General features: G+C 40.2%; 1 protein-coding gene across 1 annotated transcript; it reads left to right on the forward strand.

The window, feature by feature from the left end:
• Nucleotides 1-7171: 7171 nt before the first annotated feature.
• LOC308692685 (uncharacterized protein) lies at nucleotides 7172-16368 on the forward strand. The gene is made up of 10 exons (XM_081368940.1): nucleotides 7172-7259; nucleotides 7648-7959; nucleotides 8049-8423; nucleotides 8729-8815; nucleotides 14698-14752; nucleotides 14841-14915; nucleotides 15224-15252; nucleotides 15344-15418; nucleotides 15540-15608; nucleotides 15729-16368. Coding segments are annotated over exons 1-7 (966 nt in total). The 5' UTR covers nucleotides 7172-7198; the 3' UTR covers nucleotides 15225-15252; nucleotides 15344-15418; nucleotides 15540-15608; nucleotides 15729-16368.
• Nucleotides 16369-24127: the final 7759 nt, after the last annotated feature.

The raw sequence follows: 24127 nt of genomic DNA on the forward strand, positions 1-24127 counted from the left end.
TGATGTCACGCTCGGAGGGAAGAGAGAGAGAGAGATGTAAATGAACTTAAAGATGTTTTAATAATAAACTCAAAACAGAAAGGCTTCATTCAGAACATAAATCACATCATAAGAAATAATGCAAAAGCAAACATAAAACAGGAACCAACTTAACTTGTAGACAAACAGAACGGCGGGAAGACTGGTAGATAATACTGTGGTTGAAGAGAGTAGTTTGAGTCCAGTGTCTAACGAGTAGATCTGACAGTGTTCTGGTGAAAGTGCTGTGTATATATGGAGGTGCGTTGACGAGGAGCGGCAGGTGCAGGTGATCAGAAGGCGGGTGATTGGGAACGAGTGGGCGTGGTGATGGAACCTGACGGTCCGGATGTGTTGCTGACAACTGATAGGAAACAAGACACACTTTCATTCAAACATCTAATAGTTATAACAATTACATGAATTATATGGGATCTAAGCATAATAGACACACATATAGGTTGTGGACACAATATAGAATTATGTAGTTGAACAATGTTTGATAATAAGTCCATCAAGAATTGTTTTGGGAAGATTTTATGTATTTTTATAGGTAAAGTCTTAGTCTCTGTGGTTTTTCAATGGGGTCATTGAGAGTTACTTAAGAATAAGGAGGTCTGTTTTGTATATCTGTCGTGGGATCAAGCCTCTGCCGTTATCTTGATCGGGCTCTGAGCTTTGCCATATCTGAACCAATCAGTCTTTTCCAAACCATCTAACATTGACAACGTTCTTCCTTTAGTTGCTTTAGTTGGCCATAAAGTTTGTTTCAGAACAGCTGAAATTAGTTAGTTCAATCAACTCTGAGTTGACTGACTCTGAGTTAAGTGCATGCACCACAACTATAAAAAGCCATTATCAATGGAGCACAGATATTATGAGTTACCCATGGCAACAGCGCCAGACAAAAAGAGGTCTGCACCACTTTTGAATAAGAAACTATCAAGACTATAAAACTCGTCAAAAAACGCGCACACACTCCAACCACCTGACTGCACATTACATTTTTTACTTTATTGATTCTGCTTTTATTCGTAATGCAATGGACCGGTCAATGTGACATAAATGATGGGACTTTATGGGACATTTGCACAAAAATAATAAATAACTTACCGTATAGCCTATTTTATAAGTCGCTCCGGAGACGCATATTAGTCAAAAAATGCGCCACGAGGAAGAAAAAAAAATATATAGCCTAAGTCGCACTGGACTAAGTTGCATTTTTTTAGAAATTTATTTCATAAAAAAAAAAAAAGTTACAGACAGTTCTCCGCCACGGACGTGAGCGCTAAAGCGGCACTGAAATAATGTTTTAAAACTTTCACAGAGACCTCAAACTGAAAGCACAAAGCCTGTCTTTAAATTTAATTTCGTTTTGTATTAATTGTATCTTAATTTCAATCGATGTTTCAACAACAAATTGTCTGGATTTAATAAGAAGTAGGCTAAATATAGGCTATTAGAAAATAGATAATCAGGACACGGAGGCGCTGGCGAACCTAGCTCGTCTCATATATGAACTGAAACTCAGCGTAGGCCTAATAAGCTCACAGACCTGAGAAATAGATAGCTTGAAATGTCTACTTTTAAGCAGAACAATTCAAAACGAAAGAAAACAGACTGCGCTGCTTATGCAATTCGTATAGCCTAAAATGTGCATTTCTCTCTGGCGCTGCGAAGATCGCGAGTCGTCAACTTCATCTGTCTAGCCGACACTGACATAAAAAAATATATAAACTGTTTTATTAGTAAACAATTAAAATGTCTCCTGCTATATTTAACATATTTGCCTGTTCCTTACAAAACACTGACAGTGGGGTTTTTGACTGTTGTTTTTTTTTTTTTTTTTTTTTTTTTTGAGCAGCTGCAGACAAATTTTTTCGACACACACAAACACACAATATTACATAACACGCTGCGCTTATGTTTTAAAAAGATAATTTAACATATAAATAACCATTTTTAAATTGCCCACTTAAAGTGTTTATTACAAATAAATGACTAAATGCTAAAAAATAAAACATTTTAATGAACAAACATATGCGTTGCATTTACAATTCTGTGAAAACAGGGGGTGCTGCAGCACCCCCACTTCCCGCGGCCCTGCCCAACTGTTATACTATCAGAGGTGAAACTGGAAGAACAGTATGTAATTCAACCAAATTTTAATTTTCATGTAGGTGCAATCCTGGTATTAAAAGAACATGGCAGCAGCTGAAAATTAAATATAAAAACACAATTCAATCAGGTAAGGCATATCATGGGTGTAGGCTACCTGACTTTACAAACATTTGACATAACTAAATAGCATCCAGTGTCCAGCAGTGCAGCAGCATTGGCTGAGGGAATTCCAGGAGGGACTTCATCAGAGCCAGTCACTCCCGGAGATCCAAGGGCCTTCATAAAATGTAAGAGGTTTACATACGTGTTATTTTTCATATAGGCTATTTTTGATATGTCCATTTATTTTACTTTGGGTTAGGTTTTTTGTTGGTCCCAACAGATTCTGATGGTAATATCTGTATTTTGGAGCCTCCTGTCCCAACAGAACCCCAGGCAGTTGTAAGTCGCCTACTCAATACACCAGCAATTATGACAAATAGTGTTATAAAGTGTACTCGACCAAATGCTCATCTTCACAGGACGATGGAGATAAAGAGTTTCTGCTGCCACAGAGAGGCCTACAGAGGTAATGCTAATATTATGTGTCTACACATCAAACAATCTACACATTCTGATTATTTCACATTTTTATGTGGAGTAGCCTATAGAATCTAAGTTTAAATCCAGGCGCGCAGATGGCACTGGGGACGGGGGGGACATGACCTTTTATTTTTTTGCATTTTTGGGAGGAGTAAAATTTACATATATGGTTGATGCATTTACACTTGTTTGTTCAGTTTCGTCTGGAATGCGGCCCAGACCACCTCCTGAAGTGGCTTGAGCGCTCGGATTCAAATCTGTCTCGAATGCGTTTTGGAGGGCATTTACACCTGGTCTTTTCACGATCGGATAGCTATCCGATCACAGAAAACTCATGAAGTGGCCAAGTGTAAACGGCCCTTATTTCTAAACTGAGCCGGTGATTTTCTGAACTGAAAAAAATTGACTGTATAAATGTCATATAAAGGTGACAAAGAGACAAAAAAAAAAATCACCTCGTTTTTTCAAAAACCAAACAATTAGTATTATTATTATTATTTGCACATAGGTACTTTGTTTTTTTGTTCATAATGATAGACTTTGTATGCTGAGATAAGCAAATGTTTAAAAAAACATACTTTGCTAAAGACATGAAGTTTTGGTGGGTGATTGGCATACTAGTCAAATCTGATCATGCATTGCTAGTGGTGATCAGGCAGGCTTTTGTTTACCTTTGGTCATTGTTGTTTATTCATGATTTCAAATAACAATCCCCCAATGGCTTTTTAATGCAAATCATTAACCCAAATTACGCAAATAACGAATTGAGTTTAAATCATTTGCTGACAGCTTGGTCCCCCCCAGTTAAAAAATCCTATCTGCGCCCCTGATTAAATCTAAGTATAAACAGGTATTCTTATCTCTCCCCGCGCCCCCAGAGTGTGGAAGAACAGCAGGAGGACGGTCCATCAACTTCTGGTGCACAGATCAACACAGTTCAGTGATTCTCAGTAAATGCCACAGTTTAATTCTGTAGAATTTGTTTGGAACTACATTATGTAACTCTAATCTACTATTATATTTTCAGTTGGCAGTTAAGGAGTTATATAGACTTCATCTTATTAAAAAATAGAAAAAAAAAACAGCAGTAAAAACAGCAATCAATAAATGTACTGAAAGAATGAATGAAGGTGTTTAAACACCACTTCCTCTTTAAAAAAGGGGAGGAGACCGAAAGAAACTCTGGGTTTACCGAAGATAACCTGCTCCCGACCAGGTTAGGTTCACAGAGTAAGTTACCATGGTAACTGACTCTGAGTATAAGTTACCTCTCTTTCAGAAACGGGCTTGACTTACTCTGCTTTCCTCAAACCTTACACAGAGTTTGAACTGGTTAAAGATTTAAACAGGTTTACTATTAATAAAAATCATCTTATCTCTACAGAAGATCGCAACTCAACCTATAATAAGTTAGAAGCACATACCTTATGAGTGCGATCTCCAGGAACCAAATCAGATTTTAAACCAAACCAAGACAGACAACACACATGCTTGGAAGCTGAGGGCTCGTTCAGTCTATCGGGAGGAAATGTGCGTGCCGGTGATAGCTAAGCGCCTCTGTACTGAAATGCAGAAACCCGTACTGGCCGTGCTTTAATCAGTTTCACTCAAACCTCTCACTGTACACAAACAATCCTGCCTTTACAATACGAGTGGATACTTAGATAAAAAACACAATCATGGCTTTCACCTACCAGAAGAAGAACAACCTCAACCCAATGCCAGCCGCAGGACTTCATACACCACCCTGAAAATAGGCTAACGTTAGCTACGACAACCCAGCCAACATCACCAAACATACCTGGATGGCGACTAAATGACGACACGGGAAGAAAGGGGCGGTGACTCGTGATGCCAATCACTCTAGCCAGCCAGTTTATATACACTCTACTGCTTAGCACTGATAGGACGAAACTCAATGAGTAGACTAACCAAACACATGCAGGCAGGAAGAATTTCATTGGACCTGCCACATAAGCCTGTGTCTGAAGTCAGTTGTAGTTCTTGTGTTTCTCTTTTCTTCAGAAACCCACTTTAAGAAAGAAGAGGAACTGTTTTCTGAATGTGTGAGAATTCACACCAGTCCACCTAAACTGGGTTCAGAGATGATCACAGTTGTGTGTGGGTTAGACCAGTGTGGTCAAACTAACTGAGTTCTCACAGCCAGCGATGACATGTTTCTGAAAACACTAGAGCTCAAAGCCACAACACAAAGAGACTGTCACGCAGGTGTAGAAACACACACAAAGATGAAGAAAGCCAATAGGTCTTATTTAATAAATCCAACAGGTAATCCAAACAGGAACAGACTATCATGCAACACACCCACTAAAGACGACACCAGACACTGACTGAACCAGAACTGAACACAAATACAGGTGATGATGATGATGGTGATTGATGAGTGTAAAGCTGAAAATCATTAGTGTCCATGACAACAAAAGAGTGATTAAGGCAGACGATGATGAAACACAACGAGTCCAAACAAACCTGACTGTGACCGACACAAAAGACAACCATTACTGTGGACAGCAAGTTCGGTCCGACTACGGCATGATTGGTGTCATTGTTCTCAGTGTGACTCAAGAAATCTGTCAAGACCCGTTTCATTACAAAAGGAAAAAATAAAAGATATCTTATATTTTTACATGGAAGAAATATCATGAGTATCTTCAGAGCATGGTGCCGATGACACATACTGACTCTCTTAATGACACACCAAGGTATTCATAAAATATAGCCAACACTGGCTTCATTGGAAAGACGTTGCAAAACGCAAAATATGTACCAGTATGTACATATTACTGCCGTTTCTAAAATAAATGAAGCCTAGAGGCAGTGAAACAGCAAGCACCTTCGATTGTGAATCGTTTTTACACACATTTATGATAACTTATAAAGCTTGCTCAGTAGCTCAGCTGGAAGACCTTGGGTTCGAATCCTGTGAAAGACAAGTCATGGTATAAGAGCTCAAAGTTCATAAATAATCTTAAATACCATGGCTACGATTACATTTTAATGTCGCATTTGCTTTTGTTAACACTATCGGGTAGGTTTAGGGTATAGTGTAGGTGTACGTTATTTTAAAGCATGATGGTTAATCTTTTAGCGCCAGACATTTCAACTCAGAACTGCGATGATACGGACAAACTTCGACGTAATAAAGCGTTGCCATATTCATGTTCATCTGTTCCGGGAAAAAAGACTAAACTCGCTTTTAGCGCCACTCACTGGACATATAACTTTGAAACTGTTGTGAAACGTGCACAACGCAACGTATTTTACCGTCTTGCAAAAATGTTGCCACAGGAACGTTTTTCACATGAGCCAGGGTTGCAACATTGACTTTTACAGCAAATGAAACTCAAAATAGCCTTTAGAGCATCTCTGAATCGCTTTAAACAGCTCGTCTGTGTCACAGCACACAAAACCAGCTGACCGAGAATTATCCCCATCAGAGCGGCCCGTGCCACTGCCAAATCCACCGGCCAAAGGGAAAATGACTGGCATTTGGTGTTTGTAGTGTTAATAAAGGAGTCTGGATCTGATCTATTTCTCAGGGCTGGAGAGAGTAAAGCAGAACATTATAATCCATGTGTAGAAACTCTTCCTGAAGACATTTAATCTCTGCTTTACAGACGCTCATGAAGTGTGTGCAAATACTTTCTGTTTCACCAAACTGGAGCTGATGTTAATCATTTCAAAATACCTTAAAAATTGTGGGAAACAGTAGTAGCTTAGGCTACTATCGAAGAAGAAGAAGACAGTTGCAGTGGCGGGCGGGAGGAAGAGGGAAAAAGTAGCGGGAAGTGAACTTCAAGGAGAGTAGAGTAGATGAGTGTGATGTGCGATGATGGATCAGGACGCCGACGGCCAAAATCACAGAATGTCTTTACTGTCTCTATCCATTTGTTCAACTGCCTCTTACACACATTCTTTCTGTCTCTCTGTCTCTTTCTCTCTCTCTCTGTTTCTTTCTCACTCTGTCTCCCAACATTAAAAACACGTTGTAGCAAATGAAAATGTGTAAGTAATATTTACTTTGTTCATAAATAAAGCACTTTAAACATATCCATTGGTCTGTCATTCTTTAATATATATTGTGTAGTTATAAACTCTTTAGACTGTTAATGATTAGTGCTTTTTTAAAAGTTTGTGGGTAAGAATCGTGTAAAAAAAAATTCCCTTATTTTGGTGATGGATTCCGGGAAATCTCCCTTATTTTCAATGTTAAATGTTGACAGCTATGGTGAGACTGTGTGGTTGACAGTATATGCACTTCTCACATGTTTCACACGCACTTAAAGCAACACTTCACTGTGACATCGTGTCACTAAACAGCAACTCTAGCAGAATTTCAACACTCATTTGATCAGATCAGAGGAAGTTACACAAACCACAAACCAGAGGAGGAGCTGATGATGTTTAAAGGAAGAGCTGTAACTATAATGAAGAGAAAGACTGACAGAAACACAAAATGGCTGATAAGTGTGATCTGTGTCTGCTGGGACTGATCATTCTCTCTTCACTTCTCACAGGTAAAGAAATCTGTATTTTCTCTAAAGACATTTAGTGGAATTAGTCTGGAAAGAGTTCATTTGAACACGCTCAGTTTATTCTTGCACACATTCACGTTGTGATCTCAGAGTTGTGTATTGATACACACAGATCATACTGTATTATTCCTGATACTGGACATAGTGTCACTCAAACATCTGATGATGAAGAATTATCTTCATATTAAGAGTGTGTCAGTGATTTGAACAGCTCTCTGATAAAGACTAATAGTTTATTCTGGAGAGTGTGTTGATTGCTTTAAGTGAGGAAAAATACTATGATTTAAAACTTCAGCTTTTTATGCTGGTATGTTTTATGTTCTCATTTATTAATATAACATAATGATCACTGAGATATACTGTGTTTCAGGTACCAGTGGAGTGGATGATCATGTGTTCATCAGTTCTGGTGAAAATGTCTCTCTGTCCTGTAATAAAGCTCTTTCTGACTGCAAATCAACTATATGGAACTATAACAGCTTCATACATTCAGTACCAGTTGAACTGATTACTAAAAGGATAAAGAAGAAAGACACAGAGAGACATGAGAGACTGAGTCTGGAGTCTGACTGCTCTCTGAACATCAAGAACGTCACAGAAGAAGATCATGGATTATACACCTGCAGACAAACTGACAGACAACCAGGATCTGATGCACGTGTTTCACTGCATGTTCTTCATGGTAAGTTTATGATTATGTGCTCAATTTAAAATTCTCCCTTTAAACTCAAATGATGATTGAAGAGTCTGTGATTTGTGTCTTGTGTTCAGTTTCAGTGTCTCCATCATCTTCATCATTATCATCATCATCATCATCATCTTCATCCTCATCTTCATCCTCACAGACTGAGATCAGTCCAGGCCGCTCTGTGACTCTCTCCTGTCAGTTGTATTCATATGCTGGATTATACTGTGATCATTTGGTTCGTTCTGAGGGAATTGAGCTGTTGTGGGTGAATCAGGCTGGTGTTGATCTGAAGACAGACTCCAGATATCAGATATTATTATCATCAGATCTATATCACTGTATCATTATAAATCTAACTACAACACTCCTGAATGAAGATGACAACAGAGAGTGGAGATGTCAGCTTACTCTCAGAAATCAACTCAAGACCTCAGTCAGATACACTGTCAAGTATTCAGGTGAGCAAACAGTGTTAGAAGAGCCTCATAATGTCAGTAACACTAAGGTCTATCAGTATCACTGAACCAGAACAAACTGAGGGAACAAAAGCTTCTTTGACTCTCACAGAAGAGTAACTCAAAGCATTGCTTCAAACTAATGAACTCCAGTGAAGTAACAGTCCAAAACGTGATGCTGGAAATAATAAAGGAATTGAAACTTGACAGCAAAAATATAAACTTTTATGTAATGTGATGATCAGAGTTAAAATATGATGGTCATATTGTACAGTATTAATGATCTGAACTAACATTCATCTTCACAGCTCAAGCTGATTCAACGACAGCAGTGAATCCAGTCCACATCACACACTCTCAGGATCCCTCAACTAGAAACACACACGTTTCTAAAGGTACATCATCACTGTCTTTCTCACATCAGTGCTTTTCAGTGCATAATGCTAGAGTTATCTTCAGTGTTAACTCATCAAAATATGACAGTCATATTCTACAGTATGATTGTCACATTGAGTTGTTGTTTTAGTTTAATTTCATGGACTTTTATGGTGTGTCCCAATTAGCGTACTTATGCATATTCTATGACATGTTTAGTATAAACAGTGAGAGTAGTGTGTTCATATAACACTCCGGTTCTTTCACTCGATTCTCCCAGAAAGCGTCACATGAAGACGATATGTTGAGCTCATCCATGCAGCGCATTCACTATAGATCCATGAAAAAACACCAAACAGACATAAAATACTGCTCATCCACTCACAAAATTTTTTTTTCAAAAAACATGCATGTAAAAGTAAACAAAACAATTATACAAAAAAAGAGAGAAACACAAAATAAGCCGTACACTCGTAATGCTCGGCAAAAAGTTTAATATATAAAACTTCAGTTATTCATCAAGTCTGGGTGTCTTATGAACCCAATATAAAAATATAGCGATCGCGGGCCCAAGCCGGTGGCACCACCACCCTTGTGCCTTTAGTTACACTATGCTAAACTATTCTTTATCATAGGATGCTAAACTATGCATGCTAAATGCAAAACCGTTTGACATATTTAATATCCGTTCACACTTTAGCATCTTTAATGTATTTTCATCATGTTGAAAAAGTTTGGTGTGAATAAAATAAACCACTTAAGAGGAGTGGGTAAAAATTTAGAGGCTGATTTTGCAAAGAAATCCACATTCAAACCAAAATATCTGACTTCCTGTTGGTTGGAGCTAATGACTGTAAATTAGAAAGTTGTCCGGCTCGATGAGACCAATATATGTATTGATTTTTGTAACTGTGGGTAAAAGTAACCCCCCCCATTTTGTCAAAAGCATTTTGAAAGTGACACACTTCCTGCTGCCAGTTGGTGGCGCTATAACTTTGACTCACAGTAGTTACATCCATCTGATCGGCCTCTTACCACGAACACACTGCTGAAGTTTCATCAAGATCAGTTAATGTGTGCAGAAGTTATAACACTTCGTGTTTCTCTTTTCTCGCCATAAATTCGTGTCCTCGCCACGGCCAAAGCGTTCGAGATATCAAAAATCCGTCCGCAATTTAGCATCCTCAATGTCTTGACTTCATGCACACAGAGTTTGGTGGCGATTGGATTAATTCTCTAGGAGAAGTACATCAAATTCCACAGCATGCGTTTTTCAAACAACCCATAATAGCCGACTTCCTGTTGGGCTGGCGTAAAACTTGACCGAGGGAATGTCGTTCGGCCCGATGACATCTATATGTGTACCGAGTTTCATATTAATTCATGCAAGCGTGTTTAATATATGGACCAAGTTTTCAGACCCCGTTCAAGGGGGCGCTGTTGAGCCCCCCTGCCACGCCCGTTTCTGAAACTTTTCACATGTCTACTGGCTAATAAGTGTGATGTGTCTGTCGAGTTTCATCCAATTTGAAGCATGCTAAGAGTCTCAAAAGCATCCGAAAAGAATATTAAAGTTTGATGCGTTGCCACGGCAACAGTATCTAAGATATCAATAATCCTTCCACAGGTCTATATCTGCCGTGTTAAAGTTTGAAGCAAATCGGGTAAAAATAAGAGAGTGATTTCAAAGCATTTTGAAAGTGACAAACTTCCTGCTGCCAGTTGGTGGCGCTATAACTTTTACTCACAATAGTCACATCCATGTGATCGGCCTCTTACAACGAACACACTGCGGAAGTTTCAGCAAGATCAGTTAATGTACGCAGAAGTTATAACACACTTCCTGTGTCCCATTATTCGCCATAAATTCGTTTCCTCGCCACGGCCAAACCGTTCGAGATATCAAAAATCCGTTCGCAAGAATTCATCCTCAGTGTCTTGACTTCATTCACACCGAGTTTGGTGGCGATCGGATGAATTCCCTAGGAGGAGTATTTCACATTCCATTGTATGAGTTTTCCAAACAACGTATAATAACCGACTTCCTGTTGGGCCTTTGTAAAACTTAGAGCACGGAAGTTGTTCAGCCCAATGAGATATATATGTGTACTGAGTTCCATATTAGTACATGCAAGTGTGTTTGACCGAAGTTTTCGGACCCCATTCCAGGGACGCTGTCGAGCCCCCCTGCCACGCCCGGGTACCAGCTTCAGTCCGGCCCTGATGGCCGCAGGTTCTGACGAGTGTGCAAAATTTCAAGAGTTTTTGAGCATATTAAGGGCCCCAAAAGTGGCAAAAAGGCAAAAAAAATAAAAAAAATAAAATAATTCCTTACGAAAACAATAGGGCCTTCGCCCTTTCAGGGCTTGGGCCCTTATAAACAGATTTAAATATCTTATATCTTATCTTATATATATTTTACCTTAAAGAACGTCTCGGTTACGTATGTAACCCTCGTTCCCGAGTAGGGAACGGAGATGTTACGTCAGTGACGGCGAAATGGGAGTTTCGCTTAGAATCACCTTCGAGTATTACAAAATGAGCCAATGGCAGTGGAAATGCCATGGGTCTGCGGAATTTGCATGCGTAACTCCACCCTACCTTGTGGGTATATAAGGAAGTACGCCGCAACATGCAGATATGTTTCCTGCTGAGGAGCCGAGACTGAACTCCGGCATTTCCAGAGGTACAGCGGAAGTGGCAGGAAGACGTAACTTCTCCGTTCCCTACTCAGGGAACGAGGGTTACATACGTAACCAAGACGTTCCCTTTCATGGTCACTACGATTTACGTCAGAAATGGGGGTTCCAGTCTAATCACGCCACCTTCTCAGCTGTCTTCCAGTGCCCTGCGTAAGTCTGAGCTCCCTGTCGTGAGTCTGGCACGGACGAAGGAGTCCTACTTATCACAGGAATACCAAGGTACACTGGGAAGCATATCTCAGTGGAAATATGCAACACAATGCCCGCCCGAAGGGAGGTCTTAGAATACACATATGACCCGGAGGGACTGCATATGGAAAATCAAGTCTTTCAACCCGAGGGGTGGCAAGGTGGCTTGCCAAGGGAAAGACACATGCTCAAGGAGGCTTACAGTGGAAATACACATGTGGGGGTCACCCAACGGGGGAACCATGCACATGGAGGCACCTAGCCAACCGCGAAAGCTGCCGGAGGTAAAACTCTGGCGATGGCGTCAGCAGTGCTGAAGGAACTCAGGGTTTCTCAGGGGAAACTCACCTGAGGAGAATATCGCACTGATCCAGTCCGTGGAGTGGAATGGCGAGCAAGCGAAGACACCTGAGCAGAATCTAGTACCGGCTAGTTGAAGCGAGTACATGAGAAGAAACTGGCTCCACTCGGAGATTATATAATCTCGCGAATGTGTTAGGGTGTCGCCCAGCCTGCAGCTCTACAGATGTCTGTTAGCGAGGCACCATGCGCTAGAGCCCAAGAGGAGGCCACACTCCGGATGGAGTGGGCTCTCACACCAAGGGGGCATGGTCGACCTTGCTGCTGGTATGCTAGAGCAATGGCGTCCACTATCCAGTGAGACAACCTTTTCTTGGAGAGAGCCTTCCCCTTCAGCTTCCCACCATAACAGACAAAGAGCTGGTCAGAGGTCCTGAAACACTGCGTTCTGTCTACGTAAGCACGGAGGGCGCGTACTGGACAGAGCAGTGCCAAGGCTGGGTCTGCCTCCTCCAAAGGCAGTGCTTGCAGGTTCACCACCTGGTCTCGAAGGGGAGTGGTGGGAACCTTGGGCATATATCCAGGCCGGGGTCTCAGGATCACGTGAGAGTTAGCTGGCCCGAATTCCAGGCACGCTTCGTCAATGGAAAATGCCTGCAGGTCCCCTACCCTCTTAATGGAGGCCAATGCAACCAGGAGCGCTGTCTTCATTGACATGAACTTAAGCTCCACTGATTGCAGAGGCTCAAAGAGAGCACTCCGCAGGGCAGTTAAAACCACTGAGAGGTCCCAAGAGGGTACGAGAGAAGGGCGAGGAGGATTCAGTCTCCTCGCTCCCCTCAGGAACCTGATGATCAGGTCGTGCTTTCCCAGAGACTTACCCTCAACTGCAACATAATGTGCGGCAATGGCGGCAACATACACTTTCAGGGTGGAGGGAGACAGCCTTCTCTCCAACCCTTCTTGCAGGAAGGAAAGCACGACACTGATCGGGCATTTACTGGGGTCTTCTCGGCGAGAAGAGCACCAGGTGACGAAGAGGTTCCACTTCAACGCATAGGCATGTCTCGTGGACGATGCTCTAGCGGAAGTGATGGTAGCCAACCATCACTGGTGGTAGGGTACTCAAACCTGCCTCGTCCCGTCCAGGAGCCACACGTGGAGATTCAAAAGATCAGGATGAGGGTGCCATAGCGTGCCCCGTCTCTGAGAAAAGAGATCCTTCCTCAGAGGAATTGGCCAGGGAGGCGCTGTCACGTGGAGCATGAGTTCGGAGAACCAAGTCCGGGTGGGCCAATGAGGCGCAACCAGAAGGACCTGCTCCTCGTCCTCCCTGATCTTGCACAGGGTCTGTGCGAGAAGGCTCACTGGGGGAAATGCATCCTCGCGAAGGCCAGCTGTGCGCCACTGCATCCGAGCATGCCCTCGGTCAGGGAGTAAAACAGGCTGCAATGGGAAGAGTCGTGGGAGGCAAACAGATCTACCTGTGCGTCGCCGAACTGTTCCCAAATCAGCTGAACCGACTGGGGATGGAGTCGCCATTCTCCAGGGAGGGGCTGAAGTCGAGAGAGCTCGTCGGCTGCAGAGTTCAGGTCTCTGGGAATATACATGGACGGAAGCGACCTCAATAAAAATGCAAATGAATTACTTAAAAATCATACAATGTGATTTCCTGGATTTTTGTTTTAGATTTCGTCACTCACAGTTGAAAAGTACCTATGATAAAATTTACAGACCTCTACATGCTTTGTAAGTGGGAAAACCTGCAAAATCGGCAGTGTATCAAATACTTGTTCTGTATATATTTTGCTGTAGTGTGTCAGTAGGAAATATCAGTTTGCATTTCCAAACGTTCTTTTTGCCATTAATTGTAATAATCTAGTGAGATTTGTGTATGCACAAGGAGTCTGACAACAGCCGGTATGATCTGATCTCACCATCATCGAGTCCGTCTGTGATTACATGAAGAAACAGAAAAAACTGAGACAGACTAAATCCAGAAGAACTGCAGGAACGTCTCCAAAATGCTTGAAGAAACCTTCCTGCAAAGCTACCTGAAAAACTATGTGCAAGTGTACCTGGAGAAAAGCCGTTTTAAACGCAAACGGTCGTTACACCAAATATTGATTTGAATTTGTTGATAGAAGTTAAATCATAAATAAATTCAATTTATGATTTTATTTTTGAAAGCATTCTCACTTTACAGCATTTTAACACAAGTGCCAGTACTTTTCACAGTACTGTAGCTTTGCAGGAAGGTTTCTTCAAGCATCTTGGAGACATTCCCGCAGTTCTTCTGGATTTAATTTATTAACATGCCTAAGACTTTTGCACAGTACTGTATGCTCATCCCTCACTAATGTTGCACGAGTGTCCACTACTGGTGAACTCTTGAAATGAGTTTGAATGAAAAGCTCTTGATCACTTGGAATCCAATATGGAACTGATTATAAATTATACATTTGTTTTACATACCATTATATAGGCCTGTGTGTGTGCTTTGGCTGTTGGAGAAAATATATTTTAACAAAAGAATCTGAATAAAAGTCTAATATCATACTATATAGAGTTGTGTGGTGTGACATGCTTCATGCCACAATGCATGCTGGGAGCCATGAGGTTTATACTATGGGTGGCTCCCAGTATGCATTGCGGCATGAAGCATGTCACCATTGTCAATGGATTTTGTCTTTGTATATAATTGTCCCCAGTCATCCTTTTCACCAGACACAGACGCTCAGGGTCATTCGACTACAAACACACCAGGTACATATTCACAGTGTTTTGTCTTTGTCTATAATTGTCCCCAATCTGCCCTGTCCGTCTCTGACTCTGTGCTCGATCTCTTCTTCAGTCATAGTGATTTCTGTCGCTGCAGTCGCTGTTCTCCTTCTTGCTCTTCTCTGGCTGATCTGCAGAAAAAGAGCTGGTGAGTTTTCAGATTTACTCCTTTACAACAATTAAAAACAGATCAGATGAGCAAACAAACACATCATGTTCAGACTGTAAGTATCATAGAAACATGTGGATTATATGAAATTCTCAAACAGAAGTTTATTCCTACTGAGAAATCCTGTAATGTCAATATCAACGAGTTATCAAGTCAACGGTCATTTTTATTATTCATTTTAATGCTTCAACAACATTTTTTTTGTTGAAAATCTTAATACTTAACATTGTGTTTTTCATGTGTGTTTGATCATAAATACTCATATTTCATGAGGCACTTGTTTTCAGATAATAAAAGAGGGACTGGCGACTCTGCGGTGAGTTCTGTAATGCAGTGATTTAGATTTGATTACTGTCTTTAAAGCTCAATAAAGTGTCATTCATGCAGTTTAACTGTTTGTTCTGAAGGTCAAAGATGAGAATGATCATAAAGGGACGAATGAGACGATCAACATGTCCATTCCTCCCGCTGCAAGAGCCAATGTGAGTCCACTAAACCATAATGTGATTTAAAAGCTGTTGTGTTATTCTACATATTATAGTGAGAGTTATGTCTGTTCTGTGTGTTAAACTTGACTCTCTGCACGTTTGCATTGATGTTTAGGAGCAGACAGATGATGTGACTTATTCTGAGGTCACTTCTTCCAATACAAAGCCAGTAAAATCACTCAATGTGAGTAGATATCAGCACATGAGTTTGACTCTCAGATAAATGAAGCTCATGCTCTATTAATAATAATAATAATCGCTGGGGTTCAAACATTGATGGACAGAATCTGTGCTGTTCTTTCAGGATCATGATGATACAGTGACTTATGCTGCCATCAGAGGAAGAGAAGATCAACGGTAGGATGAACTTTAAGCCTCTGTGAACAAGAATAAGACCTTCACACATAAACATTAATGATACAGATCATGAGCTCATCATATCAGGAGCAGACGGGAAGATTTCATCTCTCTGGGGTTTGGAGGAATTATATATTTGTGTGTGAACGAGCAGATATTTGTTGAATGTCCTGTGAATATGAATGAGATTTATTGTGAATCATCATCTGGTCAGAGCACAGAATCTCATCTATATCATCACAGCTACAGTAAAGTTAGAGACTGAAGCCCTGATGTGTTTTCATACAGGCCAGACTCAATCTAGTGTCTCTCAATCCTCTTCCATGACTGGAGTCTGTTTATCCGCTGGATTTCTGTCTGAAAACCTTCATCTTCATGCAGAAGCTCATGCTGAAATGATCCTCTTGCTTCAGCTTGTATATCAGCTGTTTCTTCTACAGAGAGACGTCCGTCTGAGAATTACATCAGTGTCTGCTCGCATTATATTGTAATAAAATATTCTACAATTTGACTTTGCAGTGTGTATATGTGTATATGTCACAATTAAATGTCAGTTCTTTCTTTCTTTTTTTACATGTAACAATAAAGAGCATGAAAAATCATGAGTTAAAAGAAAAGTTTTTGTCTCTTCCATTCCTGTAAAAACAGACGTAACTAAACTTGCTCTTGCTGGAAAGTTTCAAAGTTAGAATTCACGTTTTAAATGAATACTTGTATGAAGGTAAAAGAGTGGCAAAATTCAAGAGCTTGTAGATTTGAGTTTGAGAACAAAATATTCATATTTGTAAGCTGAAATGTACCCTCATAGTTCTGATGTGAAAGTCTGAATGTTTCGATTCACACCGACAATAAACTAGTCAGACGTTACCAACTAAGTCCAAACGTCGAGTGAAGGGTTCATTATGATGACCATTACACTGACCTCGTACCTTATGCACACCAATGATGTTGAAACCATCTGGTCATCTACAGCTTTAAGATGGTATGAGCTTCTGGAGTCGGGATTTCATCCCAGTTATAGGAATTTCCATCTCTGTTCTGGTGACTGAGAAGAAGGCCTTAGGTTTCCATGATTTGGTTGGATGTTGCTTCTCAACTCTGAAAGGTACAGTGCTGGAAGTAGAGAGGGAAAAAGCTGGGATCGTTCCTCATCTCTGACCCCATGCCTAAGTCGGATATAAGCTACAGCAATCAGCTTCACTAAACCACTGAAAGTGCTCTTTAACACGGACATTTAAAAGGACAGAAGGATGGATTTTCTGCTTCAAGTGATAGGACTAGCTGAGTGAACTTATATTGTCTTGATGTCGGTGTCGTTTCTATAAATATTCAGATATAAGTGACCAAAAAAGCCATTTTAAAGTAGTTAAAACATCCGACTGGTAAAATTTTGTGTGCTTTCCTCTATTTTAAAACCCGTATGTTTAGCTGTAACTACAAAGCTATTTGAGGAAAAAAATATTACTTATTTTCAAAAAATAAAATAAAATAAATAAAGACAAAAAAAGACTGACCCAGCTTCTTAATGATAACAGCACTAAACACTAGACAAGAGAGTCCATTACCACACTCTGAGCTACAAGGAAACGCTGAACATTTGGACACCATGTTTCACAGTCTCTAGACACTTCCTCAATGTGGGATTGACTCTCTTTTGCAGCCTGTCTCTAGTGGCCAGTCGATGAACTGCAGTTTAAGTTACTCCTGTATCGGCTTCACAAGAGAGACCGGAAGGTTGCCGCCTTAAAGGTACATATATTTTTTTCGGAGAGTGATTTCTATCAGGATGACTCTGAACCAGACAATGTGGAAACAGACGATTCAGAACAGGACTATGTCTTGGTCAATATTACAGAAAACAGGAGTATGTTTGGCAGTAACTGCTATTTTAAGAAGAGAAAAAAAGAATATTACTGATTTTCAATTTTTAAAAAAGAAAGAAAAATAAAAAATAGGGGGGACCTAGGATAATAACAACACTAAACACTAGACAAGAGAGTCCATTACCACACTCTGAGCTACAAGGAAACGCTGAACATTTGGACACCATGTTTCACTTCCTCAAATCTGCTTCACAGCTTTATCAGCGCTTTAACCTGTTCTGAGAACAGAGCTATTCTCTGAACGTGTTCAAATCATCCTGCAAAATCACCATCATCTGGAAATCACACTGAATGCTGCACTTGAAGTCCATTTCAGAGTCTTGCATATCTGAGCTTTCTCTATTCTCCTGAGTAACTCTCTCAGTTAAATGATCTAAAAGAGATCATCTGAGGTTTTGCATATGTGATAGTCCTATTTCTCTTTATTTTGCAGATTTTAAACACACATAAACACTAACATTTTACATGAAGCATTGACTTTATCACATTTGCTGTCGATAAATAAATGATGTTACTGCCATGATGGTGTTGTTCCAGCATCTACCAGCAGAGGGTTGATGAGATTATCCAGTCAATTCCTGACCCAATCCCAGATGAAAACAATAGCTGCGTTTCCACTGTCGGGCCAGGGCCGGGCCGTGCTAGTGCGTGCCAGGGCCAGTCGCATTTCCACTGTCACTTCCGGGGCTTGATCGGGGCTTACTCGGGGCCAACGGCCAGGATTTCTGGCCCGTCGAATACCTTGGGCCAGCTCGGGCTAGAGGCGTGGTCAAGGTAAAAGGCGGAGTTTATCGGTGTTAGGGAAAGTTATGGTCTGTGGCAAGATGGACATTTCACTTTTTTATATCGCGAAAAATCAACGCTGCTCGAAATGGAGAATCGCCTGTACTGGTCTGTCGAAGATACCAAAGCTCTTCTGAGCATTTGGGCAGAAGAAAGGGTACAACGTCAATTTGACGGCGTGTGCAGAAACGAGGACGTTGTAAAATACATTGTTGCTGAACTTGCTAAGCTAAGCATTCAGCGAACAACGCTTCAAGTTCGGGAAAAATTAAAAAAGTTGCGGGCACAGTACAAAGCGATTAAAACGCACAATGGACAAAGCGGTGCCCACAGAAGGAACTTTCCATGGTTCGACTTGATGGACGGCGTGCTGGGTCACCGTCCCTCTGTTAGTGGAGAGACAAGTCGGGACACTATGGCAGCCGCGGACGGTGAGTTAATACATGCTATCTTCCTAAAATCTAAGTTTTCTAACTTCCTAAGAAAACAAATAAAATATTGCATAAGTGGCTCATATGCGTGTTTGTGTTTTGTGTGCTAGAATCGTCATCCCAGAGTGCTTTATTTGACTCAGAAGTGGAGCAGGGACCGTCTACTACACTTCCACTGCTAATGTCGACACCCGGTATGCAAAAAATATACAAAATACACCACAGAAGTATTAAACATTTTGTTAGTTTCTTGTCAGTATGTAATTATTCCAAATGTATGTTTATTACAGAGAGACATGACAGCCCTGAAGATCTAACCATAATAAGAGGAGGATCACATCACGTTCCACAAAGGACTAGACCAGGTATGTTTGTGTTTAATGTACCTGCTAAATAAATATATGTAACAAACTTTACAGTTTGGAATACTGTATGTGCTATACCACAATCTATAATCTATCAGAAGACATCCCAAATATCCTGCTAATTTTTGTGTCTGCTTTTACAGAGAGTCGCAAACGCAAAGCTGCAAATTTGGCATCAAGGGAGTTTTTGCAGTGTATGCGGAACATGACACAGCAACAGATGGAAGAAGAGCGGGAACTGAGAGGAGAAGAAATTAAGAAAGAAATGATGATGAGACGAGAGGAATTGGACTGTCACAAAGACAGAAAGAATCTGAGTCTTTTGCATCAGTCTTCATTAATTTGACCACAGCCCTTCTCCAGCGGAAGTAGATGGACAAAACATCTATCTTTCTGTTTGCCTTAATGCCTTAAAAGTTTATTGTGTAAATAGTAGGTCGCTACTTAAAATCCCCTGCCGTTTCGTTTGTGTGCACATTTGTAATAGTACTTCTCAAAAGCACCTGTTTTGTTTCATTTGTATGTGTATGTATGCACATTTGTATGCAGATTTTATAAGCACCTTTGTATTTTTGCACTCTGATGTGAACTTAATATATAAATAAAGTAATAGCTGTGCTATTATAACTGAGGCAAATGGAAATCATGCTTATTAAGGGGCACATTATCAAAAGCAAAATACACAATCTTATAGTAAAATATTATACACATATTATAAGGCATATATGTAAAATGAATGTTACTTGAATACATTCTTTATTAGTAATTCATTGTTGGTTCATGTTAGTTCACACTGCATATATGTTAGCAAAAAAAAAAAAAGGTTTTCTTATGAAAACCTATTGTAAAAGTTACCTACATGATAATAAACTAAAATATAAAGACTTTGTGACTCAGATAAGCCATCAAGGTAGGTATTGGTGTAGACAACTATGCATACTGATGGACACATTATTTAAACGGCTGTCTGACGGGCACCTTTTGTATTCTGTAATGCAAATACGATCCTAGTCAGTAGAATGATAATTAAGCTATAACACATCTATTGGTATACACTACTATGCTTATTGATGGGCACATTATTTAAACGGCTGTCTGATGGGCACCTTTTGTATTCTGTAATACTGTAAACAGTGTAAGCAGTTTCACATTTAAAAGTACCACTAACAGAAGTGACCATATCTAAAAGCATTTGAACAGACATATAGTTACAACTGCAATATATAAATAAAAACATACCTGTTAAACTGAGTATTTTTGATTTTATTTAAAAATAGTGAGAAGATTGTTTAATTGTATGTTATTTAAAAAAAAATATTGCAGTATTCACTCTGTATGCTTAAATGGCCTATTGCTTATTGATCAAATAATGTCTGGTGTAACCATGTACCGTTTAGGATAAAGAATTGTATTCAAGTCACAAAACAGGGTTACGCCAAATCTTCATTTCAAATATTTTATTTGTAACAAACACAATATAACAACAACTTAACTATTGCTGCTGCATGAACAACTGTTGCAGAGCACTTCTTGCATCTGAACGCTCATCACCAACATTGCAAGATGAACGTTCAGCATCTCTATCACGATCACACCACTCTGGTATAAATCTGTCCATGTACAATTCACACAAGTTGTGCAGTGTACAGCATGTCTCCACCATATCAACAACAACATTTACATTGCAGTCATTTCGCTTACTGAGACACTTCCACCTTCCTTTCAACCTCCCAAATGCATGTTCAACCACACATCGGGCTCGACTTGTTCGCATGTTGTAAAGTTCTTGGCCCTCTGTAAGCCTGCCAGTATCAGGATATGGTTTTAGCAGCCATTTCTGCAATGGGTAAGCAGAATCACCAAGAATGAAGTAGCCAACATCAGTTCCACATATCGTTAGCCTCATAGCATAATTGCCAAAGTCATTTTTGGTTTCTTCTGGTTTTCCAAAGACATTGAAATATGACTTAGGCAATTATGCTATGAGGCTAACGATATGTTTTTTACTCTGCCAGAAAAAGCATTACTGTTTGTGGCCCAAGCCCATAGGCGTGACTTTCTGAGGACACTAGCGTCGTGTTCTCTCCCTGGCTGTCCAACATTCAGGTCCCAGAACATCCCTTTGCCATCCACAGTTGCTTGTAAAATTATGGAGTGCCAACCTTTTCTGTTGTGGAAATCTGATTGATATTGTGGAGGTTTTAATATAGGGATGTGAGAACCATCAATAGCACCGACGCACTGTGGAATTCCAAACCTCTCTTCGAAGTAATCTGCCATCTCAGATAGTTTGTCCTGGTCTGGTGTTTTGATGAACTTGGGCCGAAGTATTGCAATCACAGCCTTACAAAAGTCATGCACACAGCGGCAAACAGAAGTCCGACTGACAGCAAACAGGTTGGCTACCGTCCTGTACTCTGTTGTTGATGCTAGTTTATACAATGCAATGGCTACCCGTTTCTCCAGAGGAATGCATAATCGATATGTTGTATCTTGTCGCTGTAGTGCAGGCTTCAGAGTTGTACAAATGTATGTGAATGTTTCTCGGGAAACTCTGAAGTCGCCCAGCCACTGCTCATCTGTAAATCTTTGAGCAGTGTTCTCCCACCAGTCACTTGTTCGCAGATAGGCCCACACCTCAGCGGTCCGCATTATATTGGTGTAGTAGTGATGCATCATCTGGAAAATAATAGAATGAAGTGTAAACATTAATTCCATAATTATGTGACAGATCTGTACATGAACATAAATGAAAGGCACTTCTACAGCATTTATAAATATTTTTTTAACCCATTTACTAATACATTATTACACTCCAATGTTTTATTTGTTAAAATCCGTTAACGCACTGTGAACTAACATGAACAAAGTGGTACTATAAACATTAGGCTACTTCCCTAATTATGTGAAATACATATGCATATACATAATCATGGGTATAAATAGATGTATTATCAGACAAATAATACAATGAAACTATAACATTACCTCCTAATTATATTAATATAGCAAGCAAGATATAATAAGCTAGCAAAATATTTGTCTTTTCAACAGACAGTAACGTAAAGACTATGTATCTGTAATCATATGCATATACATAATCATGGGTATAAATAGATGTATTATCAGACAAATAATGCAATGAAAGTTTAACATTACCTCCTAATTATATTAATAGAGCAAGCAAGATATGATAAGCTAGCAAAACAGTTGTGTCTTTTCAGCAGACACTAACGTAAAGACAGTTAATAAAAGCTCATAACAACTCCGTGTTCAAACAACTCACATAGGCTACAAGATACGAATTAACTAAGTTATACTATAAACAGAAATATTTACCGTTTCCATCCATTGCTGGCGACTCTGCATTCGCTGTAACCGAATCGCACGTCGTTGGATCGCTCTCTTTCGTCTTGCAGCCAACATAAGCTTTTGGCGTTGTCGCCGCTGAACCTCCATCTTCTTATCTTGGCTTTGCTGCCTCATCTTCCACCAAGCAATCACCAAAAAGAGCAAACAAACAGACGCTTCGGTGCTCTCCATCTTGATCGTTCAGTAATTTTAGCAAGCTAGTGTCCAGCCTGAATGAACTTCATAATTCCCGCTGAAATAGGTGGGGTTGTATGACGTTTGATCCAAGAAGGCGTGTTATGGGCGGGGTTTAGGGCAGCGCTGCAGGGCTAATGGCCCGGCAATGGAAACGAAAGCACGGTGCTTGATGCTTGAGGCCCGAGGCCACTGGCCTGGCTCGGCTCGCTGTTAGCCCTGGCCCTGCCCTGGCCCGACAGTGGAAACGCGGCTAATGTTCTTCCACAGTTCAGGAACACTATCAACAAAATTATCGCCGCAAAAAATATTATCAATTAAAAATTCATAAACATTATTTGTTGTAATCACTCAATACAACAATGTGTGCGGTAAAGTGCCTTGTTTAATTTTGCACATCTTCTGAAACAGATCTTCACACAAACCAGGAAGTGACATCATGGTCTAAATGTGCTGAATTATGTAAGATTCTGTTTCATAGATGATTTCAGTTTATTGACAATAAGAAAAGTATACGTTTAGTCATGTTTGATGATTGATTAATCTCTCATTGAACTCTACACATGGTCTGTTCTGCTAGTTTCCCTGTAGCTCTGATTACAAGATCTGCCTTCATACGACTGATTCGGGGTTTAAAGGGGTGGTTTGGGATTTTTGACATCGGACCTCATTTTTAAGTCAGCCTGGTTGTTATTCATCAGTGGAGACATTTTTTTTTTTTTAATTATCCAGTCCTTATATTTGGATAGTTAGCCGATGCTAGGCTAGCGCGAGTCAATGGTATATGTTAGCCAGCCATTAAAAACCGTTTTACCCACTCCACAGTGCACCAAACGCAAATCAATTATAACACTAGACTATCGATGCAAATGTCCGTTGAGAGAATAATGTTAGAAATCAAACTTACCTTTCATCACATTGCATTAGTTATAATTTGTTCCCTGTAATCATAAGCCTTGTCTACAGCAGCAGCGGAGTGATATTGATTACCTAGGCAACCGAGTGAGCCGGTACACACATGACGCAAGTGTATTTACCTGCGCTTCTGTTCTGTGTTTACTTTTTGCCGCATTACTAATTATTTTAACAGCCACAGCACTCGAAACCACTGGTCCGATCAGATTGTAATACCTATCACCACTAGACTAGTGACGTCAAAACCATCCACAGGATTGTGTGAGACTATTAGGGGTGGACCTCAGTTCTTCTAGATCCGGGGGCAAGAACAGTTTGAGAGTTCAGAAATATAAGAGCTCAATCCCATGTTCAGCAGCAGCCTATGAATACATATCATTAGTAAGCATTGTAAAAAAAATTTAAAAAAATAAAACACTTGCA

This window comes from Scardinius erythrophthalmus, assembly GCF_964197995.2.
Source record: "Scardinius erythrophthalmus genome assembly, chromosome: 1".
In the NCBI taxonomy this organism is placed as follows: Eukaryota; Metazoa; Chordata; class Actinopteri; order Cypriniformes; family Leuciscidae; genus Scardinius; species Scardinius erythrophthalmus.

Bases quoted from the DNA above. Each gene is read 5' to 3' on its own strand.
- LOC308692685 (XM_081368940.1), top strand. From the start codon at position 7,199: ATGGCTGATAAGTGTGATCTGTGTCTGCTGGGACTGATCATTCTCTCT. The intron at 7,260-7,647 runs GTAAAGAAATCT...ACTGTGTTTCAG, and splicing joins TCTCTCTTCACTTCTCACAG to GTACCAGTGGAGTGGATGAT. The intron at 14,753-14,840 runs GTACATATTCAC...TCTCTTCTTCAG, and splicing joins TTCGACTACAAACACACCAG to TCATAGTGATTTCTGTCGCT.